This window comes from Schistocerca cancellata, chromosome 1 (genome assembly GCF_023864275.1).
Source record: "Schistocerca cancellata isolate TAMUIC-IGC-003103 chromosome 1, iqSchCanc2.1, whole genome shotgun sequence".
NCBI classification, from domain to species: domain Eukaryota; kingdom Metazoa; phylum Arthropoda; class Insecta; order Orthoptera; family Acrididae; genus Schistocerca; species Schistocerca cancellata.
In genome coordinates, this window is record NC_064626.1 from 380,188,295 (window position 1) to 380,212,245 (window position 23,951).

The window sequence follows — 23,951 nt, forward strand, 5'->3', positions numbered from 1 at the left end:
GGCAACTGCTGAAACAAACCAGTTTCTAACAGGTTGATTTTCAATGGTGGTTTGAAAAGCGTTACTTTCAAAGTAAATTTTGTTTTAGGTAAGTTGAGCTATGTGCGAGAATGTACCATGAATTTTGTAAATCACAGAGCATTTGACTCTCATTTAAAAATCAACTCTTTGATGACAAGCCATTTAGAAGAAATTCGGACCCTGAAGATTGGACATTTATTAACTTCCCTGTTTGTGTGTTTGTGCTACTTAACAGTGATGTTGCTGTTGGCTGACATAAAGTGTGTCCTATGCTCTGAATACCCGCTGTCATCGGTTGGTGAGATTACGTGACATGAGCTTTGACTGGCTTACAAAAGCGCATCGAAATCTTGATTTCAATGATCCGGAAAGTAACATGTGGTGTTTGGTGAAGTTCCAATGTATAATTTCGTAATACAAAAATATGCAGTTTACATGTTGCTGCTCATCAAAGATATTTACAAAACGTGTCTTTTTTTCGGAGTTTCGTTTTCCAAAGTGCCGGGAAATTCTGCGCCTGTGTCTAAAACCATAACCATTCAAAGGATCGATAAATTATGCAGTTCCAAGGGAAAATATACTGTCACTTAACATGAAAAAAGTTTTTTTTCACCCAGGAGAAAGTGTATTTTTAACTAAGAAAGCCGGGAATTTTTTTTCCTTGTCCGCGTAGACACCTTGATTAAAGTAAAATTTATTTTTAAAATGATCCCCTTGGAATAGGATCATGAAATTTGGCACACATATTTACAAATAGCATATAAGTAACATATGTCTTTTTAAGAACTAAAACATGTCAAATTTTTGAATTTAAAAAAATGGTTTTACAAAATTCAACTCTTTTTAAGAATGTGTTAAAGTAGCATGCCTTTTTAAACCTTATAAGGGACTGAATAAATTGATACAAATGTCAGGTCTGTAAGTCAAGTAGTTTTTGAGAAATTGCCATTTTAAGTTTGCAAAACGTGTCAAAAATTAGGGAGCTTTGAAAACTTCAAAAATTAATAACTGCTAAATGAATGGTCCAACAAAGTTCTAATTTGAGATTCTTCATGTAAGCAACTGCTACTACTGATATACAAAAAAATTATCAAGATCTGAGATGTAAAGAACCAGACCTTTGGTTTATTTCACATGGACTGACACTTATCATTAAATACACAATAAGACAGTCAGCTCATGATGATGTAAATCAGTTGCCTCATCTTCAGGTTTCAGAGTTGACTTTGTACTCAGTCTACCGTCTCTGACATTAGCACCCATTGACAGAATTTGATTAATGTTCCTAATGAGAAACTAGATGACTCTCTGTTGTTAGCCTCGAAGAAAGGCTCAAATGTTGCTCACACACCAAGGAGTGTGCAGTGGAGCAAGCCTGGTCCCATTTTCCTGAGGACCAGGCAGACAAAATTGGAAAAGTCTTCTCCCACAAACTTCCTTGAGCACCACCCCCATGGAGTAGCATTTCAGCTAGTGAAAGAGTGGCCATCCAGTCCATGAGAGAAGATAGTTTTACTAACTCTTCCTCAAGTGAAGATTATTTGACTGAAATGGATGTTTTACTGGAGGATTTGGTATATCAAAGACTACAGAAAGAATAAGGTAGAAGACCCTTTCACGACTTTGGAAGAGCTCCATTCTTTTGGAGTTGTTTAAAAAACTCCACCCTGTAGGTGCTCTACACGTGAGATTATATGATTTACCTAAGGCTCACAAATACAGGCTTCCTCATTGTCAAATTTGTGTGCTCCTACATGGAATTTGGCCAGCTATTTATCTTCTGTTCTGAGCCCTCACGTTAAAAAAATTTCGAATGTAGTGGATTTTACCTGGCACTTAAAGCCTTTGTGTCTTGATCCATCAGACGTGCTTGTTAACTTTGATGTCCTCTCTTTTTACCCAGATTTCTTGAATAGTGTCTATTATTGAATGGTGGGAAACTTGATGATGCAACATGAGCCGCAGGAATTTCATAGTTTCAATGAACGGAAGAGCAAGAGGACCACAACGTACAGATGGTGGAAGCAACCAATGGCGCCCCCAAAAATTCATACAAACTGTTGTATCAGGGGAAAAACTAAAGCCACTGTTGAGACTCCATGAGTAAAGACGATCAAGGCATTACTGAAGATGCTGCTCAATGAGGCAGATCCATGGAGAACTGCAACAGATGGCAAAATCAATGAAATGGGAGCTGGAAATGCCCAGCAGGAGACAAGCCATTATAGGGTTAAAGGTGATAGCATAGAGGACAATGCTCGTGATGGGGCACTTAGGCACACCATTTTCCTGGATACAAGGCAGAACCAACACCTACCTTGAAAACTCAGTCTTTTAAAAATTCCTGAAGGAAACAAGCAGATGGCCACAGAAGTCCCACGTGTAGAGAAAAGAGGATACCAGTCCTCCAGAGAATGTCTCAGGCTTTTTCCAACTTGAAAAACATGGCTACAGTCTGGGATTTCCGCAGAAAACCACTGACGACATGGGTGGACAAAGTGACGAGATGGTCAAATGCAGAACGGTGCACTCAAAATCCACATTGTCCAGCGGTTTGTAAATTGCAAGACTCAAGCCACTACACCAGCTGGACGTGCATCATATGTTCCACCACCTTGCAAAAACAGCTGGTGAGAGAAATAGGGTGGTAGCTAGAAGGAAGGCGTTTGTCCTTACTGTGTGTGTGTGTGTGGGGGGGGGGGGGGGGATAGCAACAGGATAGACATGCAGCACGAAGGGAAAAGATGCTGCAAAGACCAGGTCCCCATGCTAGCCAAGCACAAACCCACTAAAGAGCAGCAAGCCCCCGGGGGGAGTTCGGAGATCACCCTGGCCAGGGAAGTTGCTGCTTCAGGTTGTATATGCAGACAAGGGAAAAAAATCTGGTTTTTCCAGTTAAAACACTTTTTTGTGAAAATACACATTTTCTGTGTTAGTGGCAGAACTGTAAAACCTATAAATCCTTTGAATGGTAAAGGTTTTATACACTGGCGTATAACTTCCCCTGGCACTTTAGGAAACGAAATGCATTAAAAAAAATGTACTTTGAAAAAATCTTATATGCACAGCAACATATATGCTGCATATTTTTGTATTACAAAAGTATAAACATGAATTCTACCAAACACAGCATGTTAGTTCCAAGGCATTAAATAGAGATTGTGATGCACTTTCATCAGTCAATCCTAGCTTACATGATGTGATCCCGCCAGAAAATGACAGCTCATGTTCAGAACATAGGACATGTGATGTAGTCAACCAATAGCACCATCATTGTCAAGTAGCGCGACATGCAAATAAGGAAAGTTAATGGTTTAATTTAATACACAAATACTGTAGTTACAAAAAAGCTAAGCTTTTACACATTATATTGGTCTTTTTTTGTGAGTGTTATCCTTCAGTATATTGTCACGTAGAAGAAGGTGTAATTAGATGAATGATGAACACTAACTTCACTTATCGAACATTTATGCAGCACTTTCACATACAAGAGTGCGGAGCAAACTGCCTCCGGCCCGAACACACAAAGTATACATACAGATACAGAACATTCCAGTACAATGATTCTTGACATTTGTAGATACTTGTAGAATGTACTCAAACCGAATATAGAAATTAAAATTGTATAGTCCAGGTGAGTTTTGAACTCATGACCCTTCATGCAACAGTTTAGCATCATAACCACTACACCATGGTGCTACTCTGCTTCTTCCACGACATTGCTCTCTCCTTAAGAGAATAGCGTCTCGGTGTTACGTTGTCCTAGTCCAGGAACAAGGCATCAGTCTTGCATGACTCCCGATGACTGATCTTCTTGTTAGAACTTCTTTTGCCATTGCACTCTTTGTCACCTTTCCACTTGTTGCCTGTCGCTGGAGCTTTGAATTTACTCTGGGTTGCAGGATCCATATAGGGCTTCATTTGAAGGACGTGGACCGTATCTCTGATCTTCCGTCGTCTTATGTCGGGGTTGAAATCTTCAACTTCGTAAGTAACATCAGACAACTGTCTTACAACTTCATAAGGTCCAAAGTAGCGTCTGAAGAGCTTCTCAGAGAGGCCAACCTTCCGAACAGGAGTGAAGATACAGACGAGGTCACCAGGCTGGCAGACAACAGGGCAATGGCTAGAGCCGTACCTTCGGCGATAATTTTCTTGAGCCTGCAGCATGTGGAGTTGAGCTAATTTCCGAGCTTCCTTGGCTCTGGTTAACACCTGGCTGATATAGTCATCAGGATGTAATGAAAACAGTGTGTCCATCATTGTAGTCACCTCACACCCATACACCAGGAAAAATTGCATAAATCTTGTGGTGTCTTGTTTGGTGGTGTTACAGGCTAACATCACAAAAGTAGCACCTCATCCCAGCCGCTCTGCTCAACACTGATGAACATTGATAACATGTCTGCCAAGGTCTTACTAAGGCATTCAGTAAGCCCGTTAGTTTGTGGATGGGAGGCAATCGTCATTTGATGAGTAATGCTGCACCGACGGTTTATCTCTGTCACAAGATTAGATTGAAAACTTTCCCTCAATCCGTAATTAATGACCGTGGGGCACCGTGTTTTAATATGGTGTCTTCCACAATGAATTTGGCTACCTTGTATGCTTCGGCTGTTTTCACAGCTTTTGTACTGGCTTAGTGTGTCAGATAATCAGTGTTAACAATAATCCATCTATTGCCACTAGCAGACGTTAGAAATCGTCCAAGGAGGTCGATCCCAACATGCTGGAAAGGAGTTTCGGCTGGTGGAATTGGTATGAGTCGGCCAGGTGGTTTCGAGGTACTGCCTTTCTCCTCTGGCACTCTTGACAGTGCGACACAGTGACACACTCTAAATAAACTCAGCCAGAAAAATCTCTTGCAAATTCTATCGTATGTCATAATAAATCTTAAATGTCCGGCCTCAGGCGTTTCATGGATTTTTTTTTTTTTTTTTTTTTTTTTTTTTTTTTTTTTTTTTTTTTTTTTCTGTAGAACATCTAAGTGCATGTGTTTAGGAATCACTGGTAGCCACCTCTTTCCAAATGAATAAAGGTTTTTCTTGCAAAGTAATCCATTAACTACCTTAAATTCTCCTTTCACATCCTCTGACCTATTTAAGGCAAGCATAATTTGAGATATCTTGACGTCGTCCTGCTCAGCAGAGAGATCCTGGAGTGCTGCGAGACAGTCACTATCTTCACCAAAGTCTTGATGGTCTTGCACAGGGTTTCTTCAGAGACAGTCGGCATCTTGGTGTTTTCTTCCACTTTTGTCCACTATGGTAATATCATACTCTTGAAGACTTAGTGCCCACCTGGCGAGCCGCCCTGTTGAATCCCAAGACCTGTCAACCAACGGAGTGAATTATGGCCTGTAACAACTGTCAGTGGCCTTCCATAGAGATCCTGTCGAAACTTGCACATGGCCCAGATCACAGCAAGACATTCCCTTTCTTTAGTTTCTCTCTGCTTTTGTAAGGGTCCTAGAAGCATAGGCTATAACCTTCTCTTTTCCATCTGAAATTTGCTGTGATCTGTTGGATAGGAAACTTCATTGGTCCTCCCTTGTCTTACCTGGCGGCCTGCTGTATGCAGTCCCTCAGTGCCCTGTGTGTACTCAGTGGTACTACCAGGGGGGCAGACTGAACCACCTCTCCATTTGTACCGGTCTGTTGTCTGTTCAAAACTCGACCATGGATGTTTCGTTTATGTATCTCCACATCCACCCTCTTTTGCTCTCTCAATACTAGCCACCACTGTGACATCTGTTTGGCCACTGGCACCTTTTACACTAGCCCAGTTGAGGGACTGTATGCAGAAGCTGGCGAACTACCGCTGTGACTTGCTCCTCAGCAGGTATGCATGCTGTTTGTCTGCCATGCATTGCCATCCACCCAATGCCTCCGATGACTCCTTTGGTCGCCAGTATGGGGTGTGTCCCTCTTCTCTGTTCTCTGTTACCTCCTGGAGTTCGCTTTTGGCTCTTGCTCCAACAGCTTAACTTCACGATACCTACCACTTTGCTGGTGGGTGTTAACCCTTCACCATCTTGGCTTCGTGTGGCGGCCCTTGTTCGCCTTGACCTTTGTTCACGCCAGTGTTGCTCTATCACCTTCAATTTCATGACTTTCTCACGGAACTTAGCAGTAGTACCTTCGTGTACACTGATGGTTCTAGGACTGACCATGGTGTTGGGTATGCCTTCACCACTGGCACCGACAATTTTGGTATAAGCTTCTAGAACACTGCTCAGCTTCTAGAACACTGCTCAGCATTTACAGCAGAGCTCTTTGCCCTGTATCAGGTCACGTAGTACATCTGATGACAGGCTTTTCAATTGAGTTACCTGCTCCGACACTCTGTGCCCTCAAAGCCTCTGTCTGCTGTACGCTGTCGATCCCTTAGTGCAACGGGTGTAGGAAAGCTATCACTTGCTCATTCTTCATGGAGCCCCTGTGATGATTATGTGGGTTTTGGTAATCTGTCTGACAGGAAACGAGGCCACTGATGCTGGTGCCAAGGCTGCAGTCCTCGTACCTCAGACCGCTAGTTCTTCCATTCCCTCAGTTTATCTCTGTGTTGCCGTCTGTCAGCAGGTGGTTTCACTTTGGCATGACCACTGGCCCTCACTTCATGGGAACAAGCTCTGGATTATTAACCTCTCCCATTGGCTTGGACGACCTCCTCCTGGCCCTCTCGCCGTGAGATCTTTTTAGCTAGGTTGTGTATTGGGCATTTTCCTGACGGAATGCCCTTTTTTAACCACTTACGACGTTATTTGTGTTTGCTGTGTGAGTTATCGGCCATTTTAGTGAATGACATACAGCCAGTCAACATAGTTTTCATTTTTATCCATCTTAGCAATATGGTGAAGGACATTTAATCTTTAGTTCAAGGCCCCTGTTTCTCTAGGGCGTATTTTATAAACCTTTCTCCACATCCCTGTTTTTAGCTGTCTTCTCTTCCGTCACTTCGGATTAATGTGTAGTTGATTTTAACACTTTTTTGTTCCTTTTGTGTTCTACAATTCTGTCATGGGTGCATATGCCCCTAGTTGTTTTTGCACCCTAAAACAAATAAAAAAAAGATCTCCGAACTTGTCTTCAGTCAATCGTTTGTGATGTGATGTGATGTGATGTGATGGGACAAGAACTGACTTGTGCAACTCATCACCCAACAACTCTTACAGAACTACATGAACATGTCAAGCATGGCATAACGTATCCCAGGACAGTATTCACAATCTATAGAATTGGGTGAATGCCAGTTAGCACCTGCATTGCCACCTGTAGAGGTTACACCATGTACTAGTGTAGGTGTTTCACTATCGTCTGATACCTGGTACCTCAGAACCGCTTGTGTTATTGATCTGTAAATGTAATCATTTCATTACTACATATGCACTGTTGCAACAGTAAATCTTGAGTGAACTGGAAATCTCTGAAAGGTGTACTGATTTTCTTTATCCGGCAATGGTATTTTCTATTCCTTTACTGTCTTGTTCCGTCACTGTAATCCACTTTTCCATCCACTTCTTTTTCTCTCTGGCCACTTTTTGTGATTATCTTTCTCATGTTGTATTCATCCTTTAAGACAATGTGAAGGGACCAACAGTTTACTGTTGTTGTAGCCGAGATTGTACAAACCAGATTTTTGCTCTTTTTAGTAAAAATTTCACATGTAAATTTTAGGCTGCCATAGAGTTAACACTTAAAAAAGAAGCAGAAATAAAGTACGTCTACCGTATTTGTGGAGAGTGCCTAAAGAGGAACTTTTCTTATGTTTATACAGTATGTACAGCAATAAAATGCCAGCAAAATGTAAAAGCCTTGAGTTATTGAAGAAGGAAGTAGCTACAATGTAAACTTTCAATAATGCTGTACATAGTATTGGAGAATGAAAGTGATAAAGTGTTGAGCATGTTAAAAAGTTACTGTAAGTTCAGTATACTAATAATAGTCATCAATGACACAACTTCATTCCAGTTACTGTATTACAAAGCTTAACAGCAGCAAAATGAAAAGACAGTTCCATATACATAAAATTCATGGAGACCTACATTTTCTTCTGTTTGTCTTTTAATATGTTGTACAAAGGTGATGTACTGTACCTAACACATTAAAAATATCCAAAATATGTAACCACAAAATGTCAGTAACAAATATACGATTATCCTACTTCTGAGCATTGGAAAAATAGAGCACTGAAATATAATTTTCTAGTTTTCTACAATCACAGCAGACAGTGCTGTAACATATATTACAGTACACTGTTCCACTTAAGAGATCAGTTACTTTTGTTTGTTTTTTGTATTTACACAAACAAATTAACATTGGATGTTAAAACAGATAAACTTCTCTGAATATGTAATAAAAGAATCTGTAGTTCAGATGTGGCACAGTAGGCGATATTGTACTAAGTAATTTTTAAGTATAGTGTTTACATAGGATTTAGATAGGACAGTTAGATTTCGCTGTTATAGCCCACAAATCATTAGAAATGCCATTGCTATAAACGGTATTGGCTGTATATTCTAAATGTCTGTCATTCCTCAAAACTGCTTAAACTTCAGAATTCTACCATGGTGTCTCCTTGTATCTCCTCCTGTTACCACCCAAAGATGCATCTCTTTTCAGAATCCTATTGATGGAGCAGTATTTAATTGGTTTTTACTACTCCACAAGGACACGTAATTAGGTAATCTTGTTAAATGTCTGTTTTTCACATTTATTTTGGACACAAGGAACAGTTTGTCATTTATTAATGTTTGGGCCATTTCCCCCCAGATTTGATGTGGCTCTGCTCTTTCTGACATAGTAGGTAATGGTGTTCCTGTATTTTCTGACGTTCCAGGTCTCGAACTATGCAGTACCTACAACTTGAGCGAAGACGACCTGTTGGAAACATGGATGGCTTATGCTGTTTCAAATATTGGAGATGCAGATCCAACTGTGGATATGTTAAATCAGATGGAGCGAAAAGAACTTGCAAAAAGCATAGGAACTTCTGCTACTACTTCTCAAAATAGCAGCAAAAAATCCAGTCTCACGGTTTACAATGTGTCATTACCAGAAAACACGTATCCTTTACTGGTTTTTCATTCATTCAGTTTGAAGTGTAAGATAACGCACATGCTCACTAGTTTATAAAAATACAACGTGCATGGGAAGAGAAAATCCTCAGATCTTAACAAATTGTTTAAAACAAGTAACAGTAGTGAAGTTGGCTCCCACTTTTTCTGCTGTGTAGTCAGTATTACCAAATTTTAACAGTAATGGCAATTAGTGGATGAAGCAGTATGTAAAATAGGAAAAGGCAGCTTCTCAATCGGTAGTAATTTAGTACACATTTGATCGGTAGATCAGTAAAACATTCTTATGCATTGCTGATTTTTGCTAACATTTTCTTGGTTTCCAACATGTTGAGTACTTTTCCTGCTACCGGTTGCTAGGAATTCAACTGTCAGCCTGTCAGTGTTCATCATTACTTCATGTGCTACAGATCACATCAAGGAATGAATGTGGAAAAATTCATGCTATAAGGTAACAAAGAAAAACAGCTGTTAGAAAATGCATAAATAATGATATGAATTATTTTTTGCTTCTCATACTACATTTAACATTGTAAAATTAGCAAGAAAGTTGCTACTTAACTGTGTATGTGTCTGCTTATACTGAATAGATGCTGGTTATCTCCTGCTAACTTAATATTTTCTTGATTACACTACTGGTTATCATGGGTAACTTGCCCTGTGTACAATAAGAAAAGATGTCTTCAACAATAGGTATTGCTACGTGTACAGTAAACATGAACCTTAAATACCAGTACTTAAATTTAGCTACTTGGGTTAATTTGCAGTAATACTAGTAAGACCTTTATTCACAGTGAAATATGCTCAACAAAAAAGAATTCAGAACAGTGCCTGTTCACAAAGATTTACAGAGTATTTTCCGTATTAGAGCTATTTTAGAAGTAGTTGCAATTTCACATGCAACTAAAATTTCGCCTCAAAGAGTGGCATTATTGCCCAAAACTGGAGCTGTGCCTTGCACTGTTGTCTCCACAAGCCACAGTGAAATCCTACCGGCAATCTTTTTCAATACGGCTTCAGTTATACAGATAGTAGAGGTGTATCAAGAGGTAAAGAAGTGGAATAGGAAATCAGTATTAGCTAATCATGTCTTATCCAATAATAAAATTTCACTTCATAGTTCCATAACTATTTAGTTTTGGATAGTTTATTTTTTTTGCTATATTAACAAGAGTTTGTCAACAGAAATTATCGTGCCATTGGTGTATTGAAAGATCTTTTCAGAGGCCAGTTTACAGTGCTTGAAGAGCATTCATAACCAGATTATTCTCTCATTACCAGAATCTGAACAAACTATTGGACTAACAAATGTATACATAATATTGTGGAATAGGATAAGCCTGTGAGCATACTGGAGTGAGTGGATAGGGCAGATCTTGCACTGGGTCTGCCACAGGGGTATAATCACTGTGGCAAGGAGTTCGGAGTGGGAATGGCATAGATTATTATTATTATTATTATTATTATTATTATTATTATGATGATGATGATGATGATGATGATGATGATGATGATGATGACAAATACACCCAGTCCCTGGGCAGAGAAAATCTCCAACCCGGCCGGGAATCGAACTCGGGACCCCGTGATCTAGGGGCAGCAACACTAGCCACTGGACCACGAGCTGTGGACATGAATGGCATAGGGATGGACTAGAATGCCGTGTTGGTTGGGTGGGCGATGGAGTGCAGTTTTGGGGGAGATGTGTAGGATCTTGGGTAAGATGTCCCTCATTTCAGGGCATGATGGTGGGTAATCAAAGTCCTGGTGAAGGGTATGGTGAAGCTTTTCCAATTCAGGATATCTTGTAATGGCGGGCGGGGATGCTCCATTGTAGCAGCCTTATTCACTTGTCAGATGATACAAGCCTCTTATATGTTAGTTGCATAAATTTATTGAGAATTTGTAAGAGAAATGACACTTGTAACTGTGACCAGCTTTGTAATAGAAATGTAGAAAGGGAAGTCCATGATTTTGTTAGTGTGTATTTTATTATTATGCCATGGTTAAGAGTACAGTAATAACAAATTAAATGTTCACACATCTTGCACAAGTTTTAATAATTTTTCTTATACATAAAAGAATGTGACAAAGAGATAATTTCTTAGGTCAAATATATATAATAATCATGGACTATGGTTTAGCGAACAGTGTGACATACTTCAAAGCAGGAAGCAGCAGCCCAAACAGAGACTCTAGATCAATCTTTGTCGATATGTATTTCAGGTAACCTGATTTGATTTTATCAGGGAAGCAAAAACATTGGTCAAGCGTGCTGCTGCGCACACCAAAACAGTTTATTGTGCTGGTGTCATTCCCTGTGTCTCCAGTAAAGCCAACCAATGCCCTTCAACAGTGCAAGGAGATCCTTTACCAGTGTTTCACTAGACACAATTTCTTTAGGTCTGGTTTATCATATTATTCCGTCTTTTAATCTCCAATGCCTCGCATTTGAAGATCAAATGTGATGTGGTTTCCTCGCCCACACCACACATCCTACATTTGGGGTCTTCTTATTTTATTCCCATTGTATGTAGGTGTTTTTTGAAATTACCGTGGTCTGTCAATAGTCCAACCATGAGTTTCATTCCTCTCCTTTTCAAGCCTAGGATTGACAGACTTCTCTTAGAACATGGCCACGACATCAATACCTTGCCATGTTTTTGCTTTTAGACCTTAGCCCAATATTCTACATGCTGTCTCTTTGTCCAGTTCATAGTTTTATTTTGATCATTGCCTTGGTGATTGTCAGGACAGATTCTGGTCCAATAAATGGTGTCATCGCTCCTATCCTGGCCGACCTATCAGCTTGCTTATTACCACTAATCACTGGGTGACCAGGTATCCACAGTAGGTTCACCCTATTGCTTTCCCCTAGTTCCATAAGGACTTCGTGGCATTTTGCCATGATCTTTGATCTTGTTGCAGAGGCTGCCAGTGCTTTCAGGGCTGCTTGGCTGTCTGAATAAATGAAAATGCTATGACCTCTGTAGCACCTACACAAATTCTCCTCCACGCACACCCTGATAGTATATATTTCTGCTGGAAACACAATGGCCATCTTCCTTAGTGAGATTGCACTCTCCAGCCTTGACTGCACCCCGTATACCTGGCCCCAACGCCTTGGTCTATCTTCGAACCGTCAGTGAATCAGACTAAGTCCTCAGTACAGTGTTGAAATTTGTTCTCCCAGAGCTCTCTACTTTCAGTTACTATATATAAAGCAGCTGGGAGTTGTTATATAGTCAGCCGGCATTTCCCCAACCATACCCATGTCTACCTAAATCAGTATTTCAATGTGAGAACGTGGATACCCCACTGAGTTCCAGTTTTTAACCTGTGTGTTCCAGCGGCTGCCTCCATTTTTACCCACAGGTGTAATGGGGGCATGTCCCACATGGTTTCCATTCCATCAGTGGGTGCGCTGCTAATTCCGCATGTAATGGCTAAGCAAGCCAATCTCTGCACCTTAGCTAGCTCCTTAGGTGCTACTTGCTGTTCCACCTATTTCCACCACACTAGCCCCATAAGTGATCACAGGTCTTACTACTGTGGTGTATACCCAGCACATACTCTTGGGCTTAAGCCCCAGTTTTTACCACAAGCTCTCCTGGTACTCATTAGACTACCTTTTGCTTTGGAACAGGTGCTCCTTTGTGAGGGGTCCGCGATATTTCTCATCCGGGGTTACCCCTAGATATTTCAATATCCCCATCACTGGTTGAGCTTCATCGAGAAGCTTGAGATTCCAATATGTGTTTTGGATCTGCTTCTTCGTGAATGGTAATGCAACAGTCATTCTTAGGAATGACCCTTAGATCCTGTTTCCTGCACCAATTTTGCACAATGTTCAATGCTCCTTGTGCCATAGCTCTTACTGTACTTAAAAATTTGCCAAGTATTTCTGTGACAAGATTGTCTGCGTATCTCTGGCAAAAGTACTGTCTAGAGTTTAATTCTACAATGAGTTCATTCACCACAAGGCTCCATAGTAGAGGGGACAGGACCCCTCTTTACTCTGGTGGTGTTGATTAACATTTTTCCTTGCATCATGGTGGCTTCTATCTTTCTACCACTAAGCATGGCTCTAATCCAACTGCAAATGGTGGTCTCCAATCCACGCAGCTCTGCTGCCGTAACCATGGATTTGAAGGTTGTGTTGCTAGAAGCCCCTTCGATGTCCAAGAAGGTGCAGAGGGCTATTTCCTGAAAGTGTAGTGCTTTCTCCACCTTCCCAACTATTTTTCTGGTTGGTATGCATGTTGGTTTATGTATAGAGGGATCCTAGTTAACCCCCTATTCCTAACATACACGTTGACCAGTTCTTGTAACGTTTTAAGAAGAAAGGAGGACGGGCTGGTCTCATATCCTTGGTCTTCATATGATCAGTTCTCCCTGACTTTGGAATGAAGACAACCTTCACTGCCCTCCAGATGTTAGCAGTGATTCCTGCTGCTAAGCTAACTCTAAATAACCTGCATAGGAATCTTATTAAGTTCACTTCTGCTTGTTGCAGGAGCACTGAAAAGATTTCATCTGGGCCAGGTGACTTGAATAGTTGGAATTTTGCCACCACCCATTGGATTTTACTATTTTCAGCACATTCTCTGGCAGGTTTCCAGTTCTCCCTTCGAATACCTCAAAACTGATATCTTGTCCTGGTCTGTGTTGTCTGTGAGAGTACATTGAGGAAAATCAGTCTTGAGGAGTAGTTAGGTTAAACAGTCTTCATACCTGTTTCCTCTGTGATTCCATGTTGTTGTTTAACCAAGATACTTTCCTTTTCGTGCACTTCTTGGAGATAGAGCAGTTGTCTGGTATGAGGTCATGATGGCAGAGGTCACTGCCTCTGCTTCCTCCTCAAACTCTACTGGATTCCTTATCGAAGTACTGACTTCCGATGGGCTTGAGTCGAGGTCCTTCCTGTACACTACCCATTCCGTTTTCCTGGCATTTCTTAGGACATTGTCTGTCTGATGCCCATTTCAACCTCAAGCTTTAATATACATGTGGTGTGATGAGGACTTCTCCAAAGCCACATGCCATTGTTTGACATAACCTTCAGTTCCACTTTGATGGGTAGTTAAGTCAGTTACCTCTTCTCTTACTATATAGCTAAATGTAGGTTCCTTGCCCCTATTGAGGATCTCTTAAGTTATTAGCTAGAAGTAGTTCTAGAAGGTACTCACCTCTACTGTTGGTGTTGGTGCTGCTCCGCACTAAGTAGTGGGCATTAGCATCGCATCCAACGAATAGTTGCTCGTCCTGTTGTGCGCAGGCTTCCGTCAGTCTCCTCACCTCCTGAGAAGGAGCAGCTCTGTCCTCGTAAGGAAAGTATTCCAAGGCCATTACAAACTCCCTTGTGATACCTTACTTACATTGCCGCATCCAAATGGTCACTAAGTCCCTAGAACAAAAGTCTGCCATTGGCATGGAGAAGATTACATTTTTTACATAAATGGACGTTTTGGAGTTTCTTATACTTCTAGCCTAAACCAGCTTACCTCCAGTGATGCCGAGGTCCAGTACACCACCTTTATATACACAGGGTTCCTGAATCGGCCACGTCCACTTCTTGTCATCCGTTTTCCTGGAAGACGATTCAGGGCAGCAGTGGCCCATTTACTGTGTTGCATATTTATCTACAGCACATTCAGGCTCCATCTTGCCACCATTGTTGCTTCTGATGTCTTTGATTACCCTAACAGCAGCCTGTGAGAACCCCAAGAATAGTCTCAGGTCTTGTTCCTGCGTTGCCTTCAGGGACTTCTCTCCAACTTCCACTAAAAGGGTTTGGCCGTTTGGTGCAACCTTCGGTTTGATTATCTTCCAATCCTCTGTCAAGTCTTTCAGGTTTTGAGACCCTATTTTCTCAGAGTCGCTGAGGTTTTGGCACACACATTAATATCTTTGCAGTCTTGAAGAGCTAAGTCGCGTCTTTACCAGCAGCTTCACATCCTCCCAGGTGATATTAGCGGCTGGATCCTGGACCAACGTCCCCCACATCTTCTCAAAGAGTGACATCTGCACGAGCTGCTCCTGCTGTGAGGTGATCTTGACCAGTGGATAGCCTTACTGGATAATTGCCATCCTAAAAACTGAGACTGCAGTACTATAGGTCTGTTTCCCTGTATCTTGCCTCAGCTTTTTCTGGATACGCTTATCCTGAGAAGTGGGAGTCTTGGACTCCCCCATTGTTTTCTTACTGCCTGCCCTCAATGTAGAAGGGGTTTGTACACCCCCTTCGCCCAGAGACAACATTTTCTTGGAGATCATGGGCTCAATCCCTTTTAGTTCCCTCCACTTTTTTTAGGAAGTCACTCTTTTCCTTCTTTTAGCTTTTTTTTATCTAAGAAGTCCCCTCCTCAGAGCCCCAGACAAGTGTTTGATCTTAATCTGTTCCAACTTCTTAGTAACCATTCCCAGTTCTTGAACAGGTCTGTCCCCCTGTCCAGCTGAGGGGAAGTTTTCCACAGGTTCCAGCCCTGATGTTTTGTTGTCTGAGGTCTCAACTTGCCACTCAGTATTGCTACTTTATTTCGTGTCCATTTTGGTCCCACGAGAGTTGTGGTTCTAATCGGTCCACACCACAGAAACCTCATGCAGTGCAAGGCTCAGGGAGGTCACCTGGTATCTCTGAGGCTCCATTCACGACATGTCTTCCATGTGCCACACACCCCTTGGCACGGATTGTGTCACTGCTTGGGTTGGGTATTGAGGAGTTGGGAAAGGACAAGGAATGGATGTGGGATGGCAAGTCATTGTGGGGGACACTTAGTCCGGTCCATCGGCCAAGACCTTACCGACCGTAGGTTCCCACAACCGGCATAGCCCTCAGCTTCACATGAGCTCACAAGACTCTTCACTCACATGGACAGTGCTACTTCAAGGTGGTGTCCCCTGGAGAGGAAACCTAGTAGGACTGCAAGAATTTTACTCAGTGTTTCACTTACAAGGAAAAATCACCAATTTGACCTTATATTTTAAGGATAAAAAGCACAGATATGACAGCAGCCCTAGCAATTGATTCTGTGCGAAAATTTGTGGCATTTTATGTACCTTATGCATTTATGCCCTTCTGAAAGTTCGTGCACATGCGCACTTGTCACTTTCTCCACCACACTGTGTCCGCTTAATGCCAGAGTGCAAAGTACTGTGCAGTGGATTGGGAGAGAGGTTTATCGTCAGTGAACCAACAAGTAATAGTGACATCTCCAGGAGTGATCAGGTATGAATATCAAATTGCAACATTTAAATGGGTAGAGCTGCTGTAAGCTGTCACTGGCATGTATCATTATATGAGACTATTTGACCAACTTTTATAAAAGCTGAAGGGATTTATTTTTCGCTATTCTCTATATATTGCAATTACACTGGAGATATATTAGAAAACTTCTCAAAGGAAGACGTGCTAGGTATAGAACAAAATAGTTGATTGATTTTCAGTTCAATAGAGACTGCCCTTTCACCAGTCACATTCGTTGAATTGTGCCATTGGTGCAATGGGACAAGGATGTGAAAGTGAGGAAGTAGGTGATGATGCTTTGATGATGTAATATCATTGGCTACCACATTACCCTTGTCCATAAAAGAAGAGTATGTGAAAGAGTATGTGAAACGAGTCTAAAGAAGAGGCATCTGTCTTTCAGGATCATCAAGAGAAACTTTGAATTATTAAAACTAAGCAGATCTGAAGTAGATACCTCGAATGCCAGGGTACACATCAACAAAAGCTTTCAATGGTAAACACAGTTCATCTAGATAAATTTAATAGTACATTTAAGAAAAAGATAATCCTTGATGGTAATATACAGCAGTGCGGCAATTAAGCAGCAGTGAAGGTGGGAGGAAAAATGTTTAAAGGATCTGCTGGGTGGATGTAAACTTTCAAGAAGAAACAGTACACTCGCTAAAAAAAAAGGCATAGTTCTTTACACACACCTTTAAGATTTTGCACAGTGTTTTACTTAATTTGATGCAGTGTAGTAACTATGGCATATAACAAAAAGAAATTATCCCTTATCAAGCAAAGAGCAAAAATAACTTTTTTCGTAATAGTTTTGAAAAATCAGATAAGTATTTCATATCGGCCACAAATCTCTTACCACAGGCACTGGAATTTGGTGAGCCAGTACAGCCACAACAAAAGCTGTGTGCAGCATGGAATGCAGAGAGCTTGTCTGCTGCAGTGAAAGGGTTAAAGTTACATAAATTTGCACGAGTTGCGCTATTCTTCAGTAGGAGGGCATATGACCTTTCATATTTTCTGTGAACAAACAAGTCTGCAGGAATTACTTCTAATGTCTTGTGGAATGGAATGATATTTTCTGATCGGTATAAACTCACTAAGCAAAATATTAGTCACTTCCTTCAAAGGACCCCTCAGGGGCTCAGAATTATTTTGCTGAGTACGGGCTTGGTGACCCCGGGGTTCCTGAGCTGGGGACTGGTAAGTGCTGCCAGCCCTCTGTCACTGTAAGCTCTGGGCATACTTCAGTGACCACCATGGAATATGGAATATGTTGTGTGTTTTGGAGAATGGAGTCTTGGTTTCACTGCCTGGACCGTGATGAAGGTACACACCTCTATTAAAAAAATCCTCAACCTCAAGGTGTGCTGCAGGCTGATGAGGTGAATGGTTATTGAGGTAAAACATCTGCCACCCCCAATTGTATAAAGCTTGCTCAGGCATTCAGGGCTCTGCTTGGGTCGATGGTTGTTTCCCTAGCATCTCGTGGGATCCCTATGGAACGGTCTCATCAAACTTCTACTACTGACGGGATGGGTGTATCGTCAGGCAGTACCGTACCTGCACTCTCTCTCCTCAAAGAGAGTTCAATTGGTCAGTCCTCCCGAAAATAAGTCTCAGAATAGTAGTAACAGAGCATTAGTGTGCCTTAACACTTTCATTGTAGTCAAGCAAATGTTGATCTTTTAGATCATCTCCCCTTTCTATGTTCACAAGGCATTGGAAGGTATTGCTGGGCTCTGAAAGTCATCAAATGACTTCGTAAGGGAACACTTTTAGTTGAAACTGTTAATTCTAACCAGATATCTAAGCTTCTGGGATGTAAGGCCTTAGGTGACTACCCAGTCGAGGCTGAGTTGCACAATACCCTCAACTTTAGCAAGGGTGTGTTTACCTGCTCAGATATAATGGAAGTGGATCTCGTGGAGTTACATGAAGAATGGAAAAATATGGGTGCCACAGAAGTGCAGAACTACATGAGGAGAGTCAATGGTAAATTGGAAAAATAGCAACATTTATTCTAACGTTTAGTACTCCAGAATCACCTGAACATGTCCTTGCAGGCTATATCAGTCCTAAAGTTCGCCCGCTTGTTCCTAACCCCATGCGATGCGATGCTACAAATGTCAAAGATTTGGTCATACCACTATGGGATGATAATGAGAAGGCTGCAAGTGGCAATTGTGGAGACTCAGCTCATGAGTCGGTCAATTCTTGTACACTTCCTCCGAAATGTGTAAACTGCTCTGGGGATCACCAGTGTGGAGCGGAAAGTGTGAGGCTTACAGCGAGGAAAGAAAAAGTCAGGAGTTGAAAGTAGAGATCTATAACCTATGGTGAAGCTAAAAAAGCTTTCCAAACTGCGGGCACCGGTTTTTGTTTCTTCTTTTGCATCACCTCTTAATTTGGCAATCTCTAAGTATGATGCCACACAAACTGACCCCAGATTAAAGTATGAGCACATGCACTTGTCGATGTGCCTGTGGCAGAAACACTCCACTTGAAACTGGGGTCCTTTGGAAGCGGTCAGCAACAGGCTTACCATCTAAGCCACATACCATTACCCAACATCATAAGCCATCCTCGCAACACAGGCAGCCACCTCCTCCTGTCAGTAAAGAAAAATGTCCTTCGGAAAGTAGTTCCAAGTCCAAAAAGGCAGTTGTTAAATCTTAAGTTCGGCAAGCTCTCACCCTTTCTGATGGGGACTTTTGCCCTTGAGGATATGGACTTAGTCAGAGGAACTGGAGAGCAAGGAACTGGCTAACATTCCCCCTGACCTCCCCGGTAAGTCACTGCCTCTAAAGGAGAACAAAAAGAACAACCATCGCTAACCAATGGCTTCCACACGGACTTCTGTTGTTGCAGTGGAATTTGAATGGATGTCGCTCATATTTGGAAGAATTTCAGCTACTGGTCCGGGAGAAACATTTCTACATATGCTTACTAGAAATGCATTTCAGTCAGACACACCTGCATTACGGAGCTACCATGCGTAAAGGAAGGACAATACTACTGGAGACAGAGCTAAAGGTGTATTGGCTGTTTTCCTTGATGAGAGATGTCGCTCCTCTCCTGTCCCTCTAACCATGACTGTAAGCAATTGCTGTGAAAGTTCTCGCACTCTTTAATATAACAGTGTGTTCTTTGGACATGCTCCCTAATGATGCTTTGGATGCAGACGCACTACCAGAACTCTTCTAGGCACTCCCATGCTCATTCCCCCTTGTGGGGGACTTCAATGCGCACACAATGTGCTGTGGGGCTACCACTTGCTCAAGGGGTCGGATGATCGAGCAACTCGTTCATTCTGAGAATATCTGCATTCTGAACATGCATCACATGACACACCTTTTCTATAGAGACAGGGTCTTTCCCATCCATTGACCTTTGTTTTTGTTCCCCAGCTATTGTGGACTCGGTTCAGTGGGAAGACCACTTACCAGTTTGGATCCATCTACTGACTGTGACGGTGGTTAACAGGAGACCATTAGATGGATGATACAAAGGGCAAATTGGTTACAGTACAGTCGACAGGCTATTTTTGAACAAAAGGATTGTGCACAGGAGGTGATGGCCCACATCACTTGTGAGGTTTCAGTTTAGAAATGTTAGCAACCCCATGAACCATGGACCTTGCCGTTGGTGGGAAGGCTTGCGTGCCTCAACGATACAGATAGCCGTACCGTAGGTGCAACCACAACAGAGGGGTATCTGTTGAGAGGCCAGACAAACGTTCCTGAAGAGGGGCAACAGTCTGAATGACTGATTGATCTGGCCTTGTAACACTAACCAAAATGGCCTTGCTGTTCTGGTACTGCAAATGGCTGAAATTTTTCCCGAGGGCATGTAGCTTTACTGTATGATTAAATGATAATGGCATCCTCTTGGGTAAAATATTCCGGAGGTAAAATAGTCCCCCATTCGGTTCTCCAGGCGGGGACTACTCAAGAGGACATAGTTATCAGGAGAAAGACAACCGGCATTTTACGGATCGGAGTGTGGAATGTCAGATCCCTTAATCGGGCAGGTAGGTTAGAAAATTTAAAAAGGGAAATGGATATAGTGGGAATTAGTGAAGCTCGGTGGTAGGAGGAACAATACTTTTGGTCAGGTGACTACAGGGTTATAAACACAGCCAAATAGGGGTAATGCAGGAGTAGGTTTAATAATGAATAAAAAGATAGGAGTACGGGTAAGCTACTACAAACAGCATAGTGAATGCATTATTGTGGCCAAGATAGACACGAAGCCCACGCCTACTACAGTAGTAGAAGTTTATATGCCAACTAGCTCTGCAGATGACGAAGGAATTTAATAGTCATGGGTGACTGGAATTCGAGAGTAGGAAAAGGGAGAGAAGGAAACGTAGTAGGCGAATATGGATTGGGGCTAAGAAATGATAGGAAGCCGCCTGGTAGAATTTTGCGCAGAGCATAACTTAATCATAGATAACACTTGGTTCAAGAATCATGAAAGAAGGTTGTATACAAGGAAGAACCCTAGAGATACTATAAGATAGTAGATAGATTATATTGGAGGGCAGCGTGGAGGGTAAAAATCGTAGAGGGAGGCCAAGAGATGAATACACTAATCAGATTCAGAAGGATGTAGGCTGCAGTAGGTACTGGGAGATGAAGTAGCTTGCACAGGATAGAGCAGCATGGAGAGCTGCATCAAGCCAGTCTGAGGACTGAAGAAGACGACGACGACGACGACAACAGCAGCAGCAGCAGCAAAAATATGAATATCCCTGCACTGGGTTAAGTTACAACATTGCAATTGACATGATTGTTTTTAGAAAAGTGTCCTCTACAACATTGTCTGTTATACAAACTACTCTAAATTCAAAAATAACCAGTCAAATTGACCTCCAAAGTTTGGTATCCAAATTTTCAAAAATCCACTTTTTAGGCCCAAAAATAACAAACAAGGAGCGATTTATGAGTATCTGTTTTTTCCCTATAGTTAGATATCATACACTACTAGCATCATATAGAGCAAGAACACTTAAGTATTTCCTTAATTTTTTTATCAGTTTTTGAAATTGGAAAATTTTCATTTTTTGTAAAGTTTGGGGTTAGTTATCTCAGGTGGGACTGAATATAAAAATATTATTTTTGCACAGTTTGTACACCTGTATGATAGCAACATACTGCGAAAATTTCAACATTGATATCTGACTGTGAACAAAAATATGAATGTTTGAAAATGGGGAGATAATTCAGATTACTCTAAAACTGATGTTGCCTATTCATGTGTTATATTGGTGGGATATAACCAATTATTATTGAAGTAAGGTACTGAATTATATACAGAAAGTGGAAACATCTCTGAAATTAACATTTATATTATTTTGACATACTTCAAAGTATTTTCAATTAACGCTGGCCGTGTTGGTAGAGCGGTTCTAGTCGCTACAGTCTGGAACCGCGTGACCGCTATGGTCGCAGGTTCGAATCCTGCCTTGGGCATGGATGTGTGCGATGTCCTTAGTTTAGTCAGGTTTAAGTAGTTCTAAGTTCTAGGGGACTGATGACCTCAGAAGTTAAGTCCCATAGTGCTCAGAGGCATGTGAGCCATTTTCAATTAACATCCATCGAGATGCGACTGTTCCTAAACCTGGTGGTGAATGTTAAGAACACTTATTTCTTCAGACAGCTTCTGTGATTTCTTCAGACAGCTTCTGTGATATAGAATAAGACCTCCCAGTTGCCGTGGTAAGTTCAAGCACTGAAAGTTTCCTTAAAACATTTTTCATTGGTATCCAAACTTTGTCACTAGTAGATTTCTTGAATGATGTTCTTGGACCAACAGGGTGGTAAAAATGCCCAAAAATATCATTGTTTTCCACACTTATTCTTTCAACCTCTGCAAGCCACCACTGCCCATCATACACACATGCCACTGTCATTCAACATTAAAGACAGATGTAATTTTACTGACAATGATCCTCATAAATTTCAGTTTCTGATGTTAAATAGTATCGAACTAAGTTTTCTGCAATGCCAAGGGATTTGTGGAAATGCCTTGTTCCTTTAATTCCTATACAGTTTTCAAATCTGGTTTGAAGTGTTGTTTTCATATGCAGAACCACTTCTTCTTTCTTGATCAGAAAATAGGTCACGGCTTTAATATTATCCTTGCAAAAGACATACATGTCCTGTACTGTGAGACTTTGGTGTGTGGTTGGTCTTTGTAGGCTGGCTTTACTTAATTCATATTTTGTTGTAACTCCTGCTCCATCACATGCATTTTTACCATGGCAAGATGCAAAAAAGTGCCATTCAGCCTCCATCCCAAAGTCTACATTGTGGTTGCACAGATTTGAAAAATTCTTTTTGTTCTTATACTGACTACCACTTTCATCTGGAAAGTATATCAGCTTCTCAAACTTGTGAAAATTTTCTTTTGTGTAATTTATTACATACTTTTGAAACACATGTACAGCCAAAGGGTTGTACACCAAGTAGTCGCTTAGAATGCAAATTGAAGAACTGCAAACTTCATATCTCTCATTTTTAAAGTAGAGAATAAATGGATGCACTGTTGCCTGGTCATTGACCCAATGGTACCCTTATATTGCATCGTGAATCAAAAATGTAAAATTTTCTGCAATATCAGCTAGCACTATGCTTAAGTTTCATGAAGTTGTGCTTTTTTGGCCTTCAAACACTTACTTTGGATTTTAGAAACCTAGTGGTGACTTCTGAATTTTTGTAAGTTATCAATTAAAGGTTCCAAGTACTCTACCGGAGATTTAACCACTGTTATCATTTCTGCCCTGTCACAACTGACAGTTTGAAGGTAATACTGTCTGGCATTTCCTCATCATATTCGTGAAACAGTTCAGTAATGGTTTCCTTGCCACGCATTTATTACACAAACTGATCATGCAGTCGTAACTGTTAGTGTCAGAGACCATTAAATCTAGTAACTCTTTGTAGTTAAGATCACTGAGTTTTACACCCGCATTCATCAGTTTTGACATTTTGATTATATAAACAAACACACATGTAGCGTGTCCCTAAGGATCCAGCCAAAATACAACACTTAGGGCAGAGGTCACAAAATTTTGCCCTTCCAATTTTGCATTCAGGGTGGGAATTTTTAAAAGCTACATGAAGTTCATTTAAATTTCACGGCACCAGGTCATTTTGCTTTATTACTTTAACTCCATTTATAACAACTCTTTTGCTATCTATGCAACCTGGGCACATTCTACTGTTTTCATCATATTCAAAAAAACTGCTGGGTCTTTCAAATTGTTTCTTCACTTTCTTGTTTCCTAAAATTGAAAGAGTGCCTTGCTCTTTCACTAATTTTCGGGTTAGTTTAACCAAACGATGCGAAACGTTGAATTCAGGATCTATTTTTTTCTCTTGCCCATGAGTCAGGGAGAAAACTTAAAGTTGTAACTTTTTCCTCTTTAGATGTCACTAAACCATTAATTTTTAATTTCTCTAATAAGCTCAAATATTCAGAGTGTGATGATGCTGGCAGTAGGTTTTCTTCTTCTTTAGAAGTAATGTTGGTATCTGTATTACTAAAGCCTGATTCCAAGTCTTCGAATTTTGTCTGAAATTTGTTGTACCTTATTTTCAA

At 41.1% G+C, this 23,951-nt stretch overlaps 1 protein-coding gene across 1 annotated transcript in view; it reads left to right on the forward strand.

Moving 5' to 3' along the window:
• The window catches only part of LOC126175057 (DNA polymerase alpha subunit B), a 115,948-nt gene that overhangs the window by 64,205 nt on the left and 27,792 nt on the right, over nt 1-23,951 (forward strand). Inside the window, exon 2 of the mRNA XM_049921580.1 lies at nt 8,860-9,085. Within this exon, the coding sequence (XP_049777537.1) occupies nt 8,860-9,085 (226 nt within the window). The remainder of the gene's footprint in view (nt 1-8,859; nt 9,086-23,951) is intronic.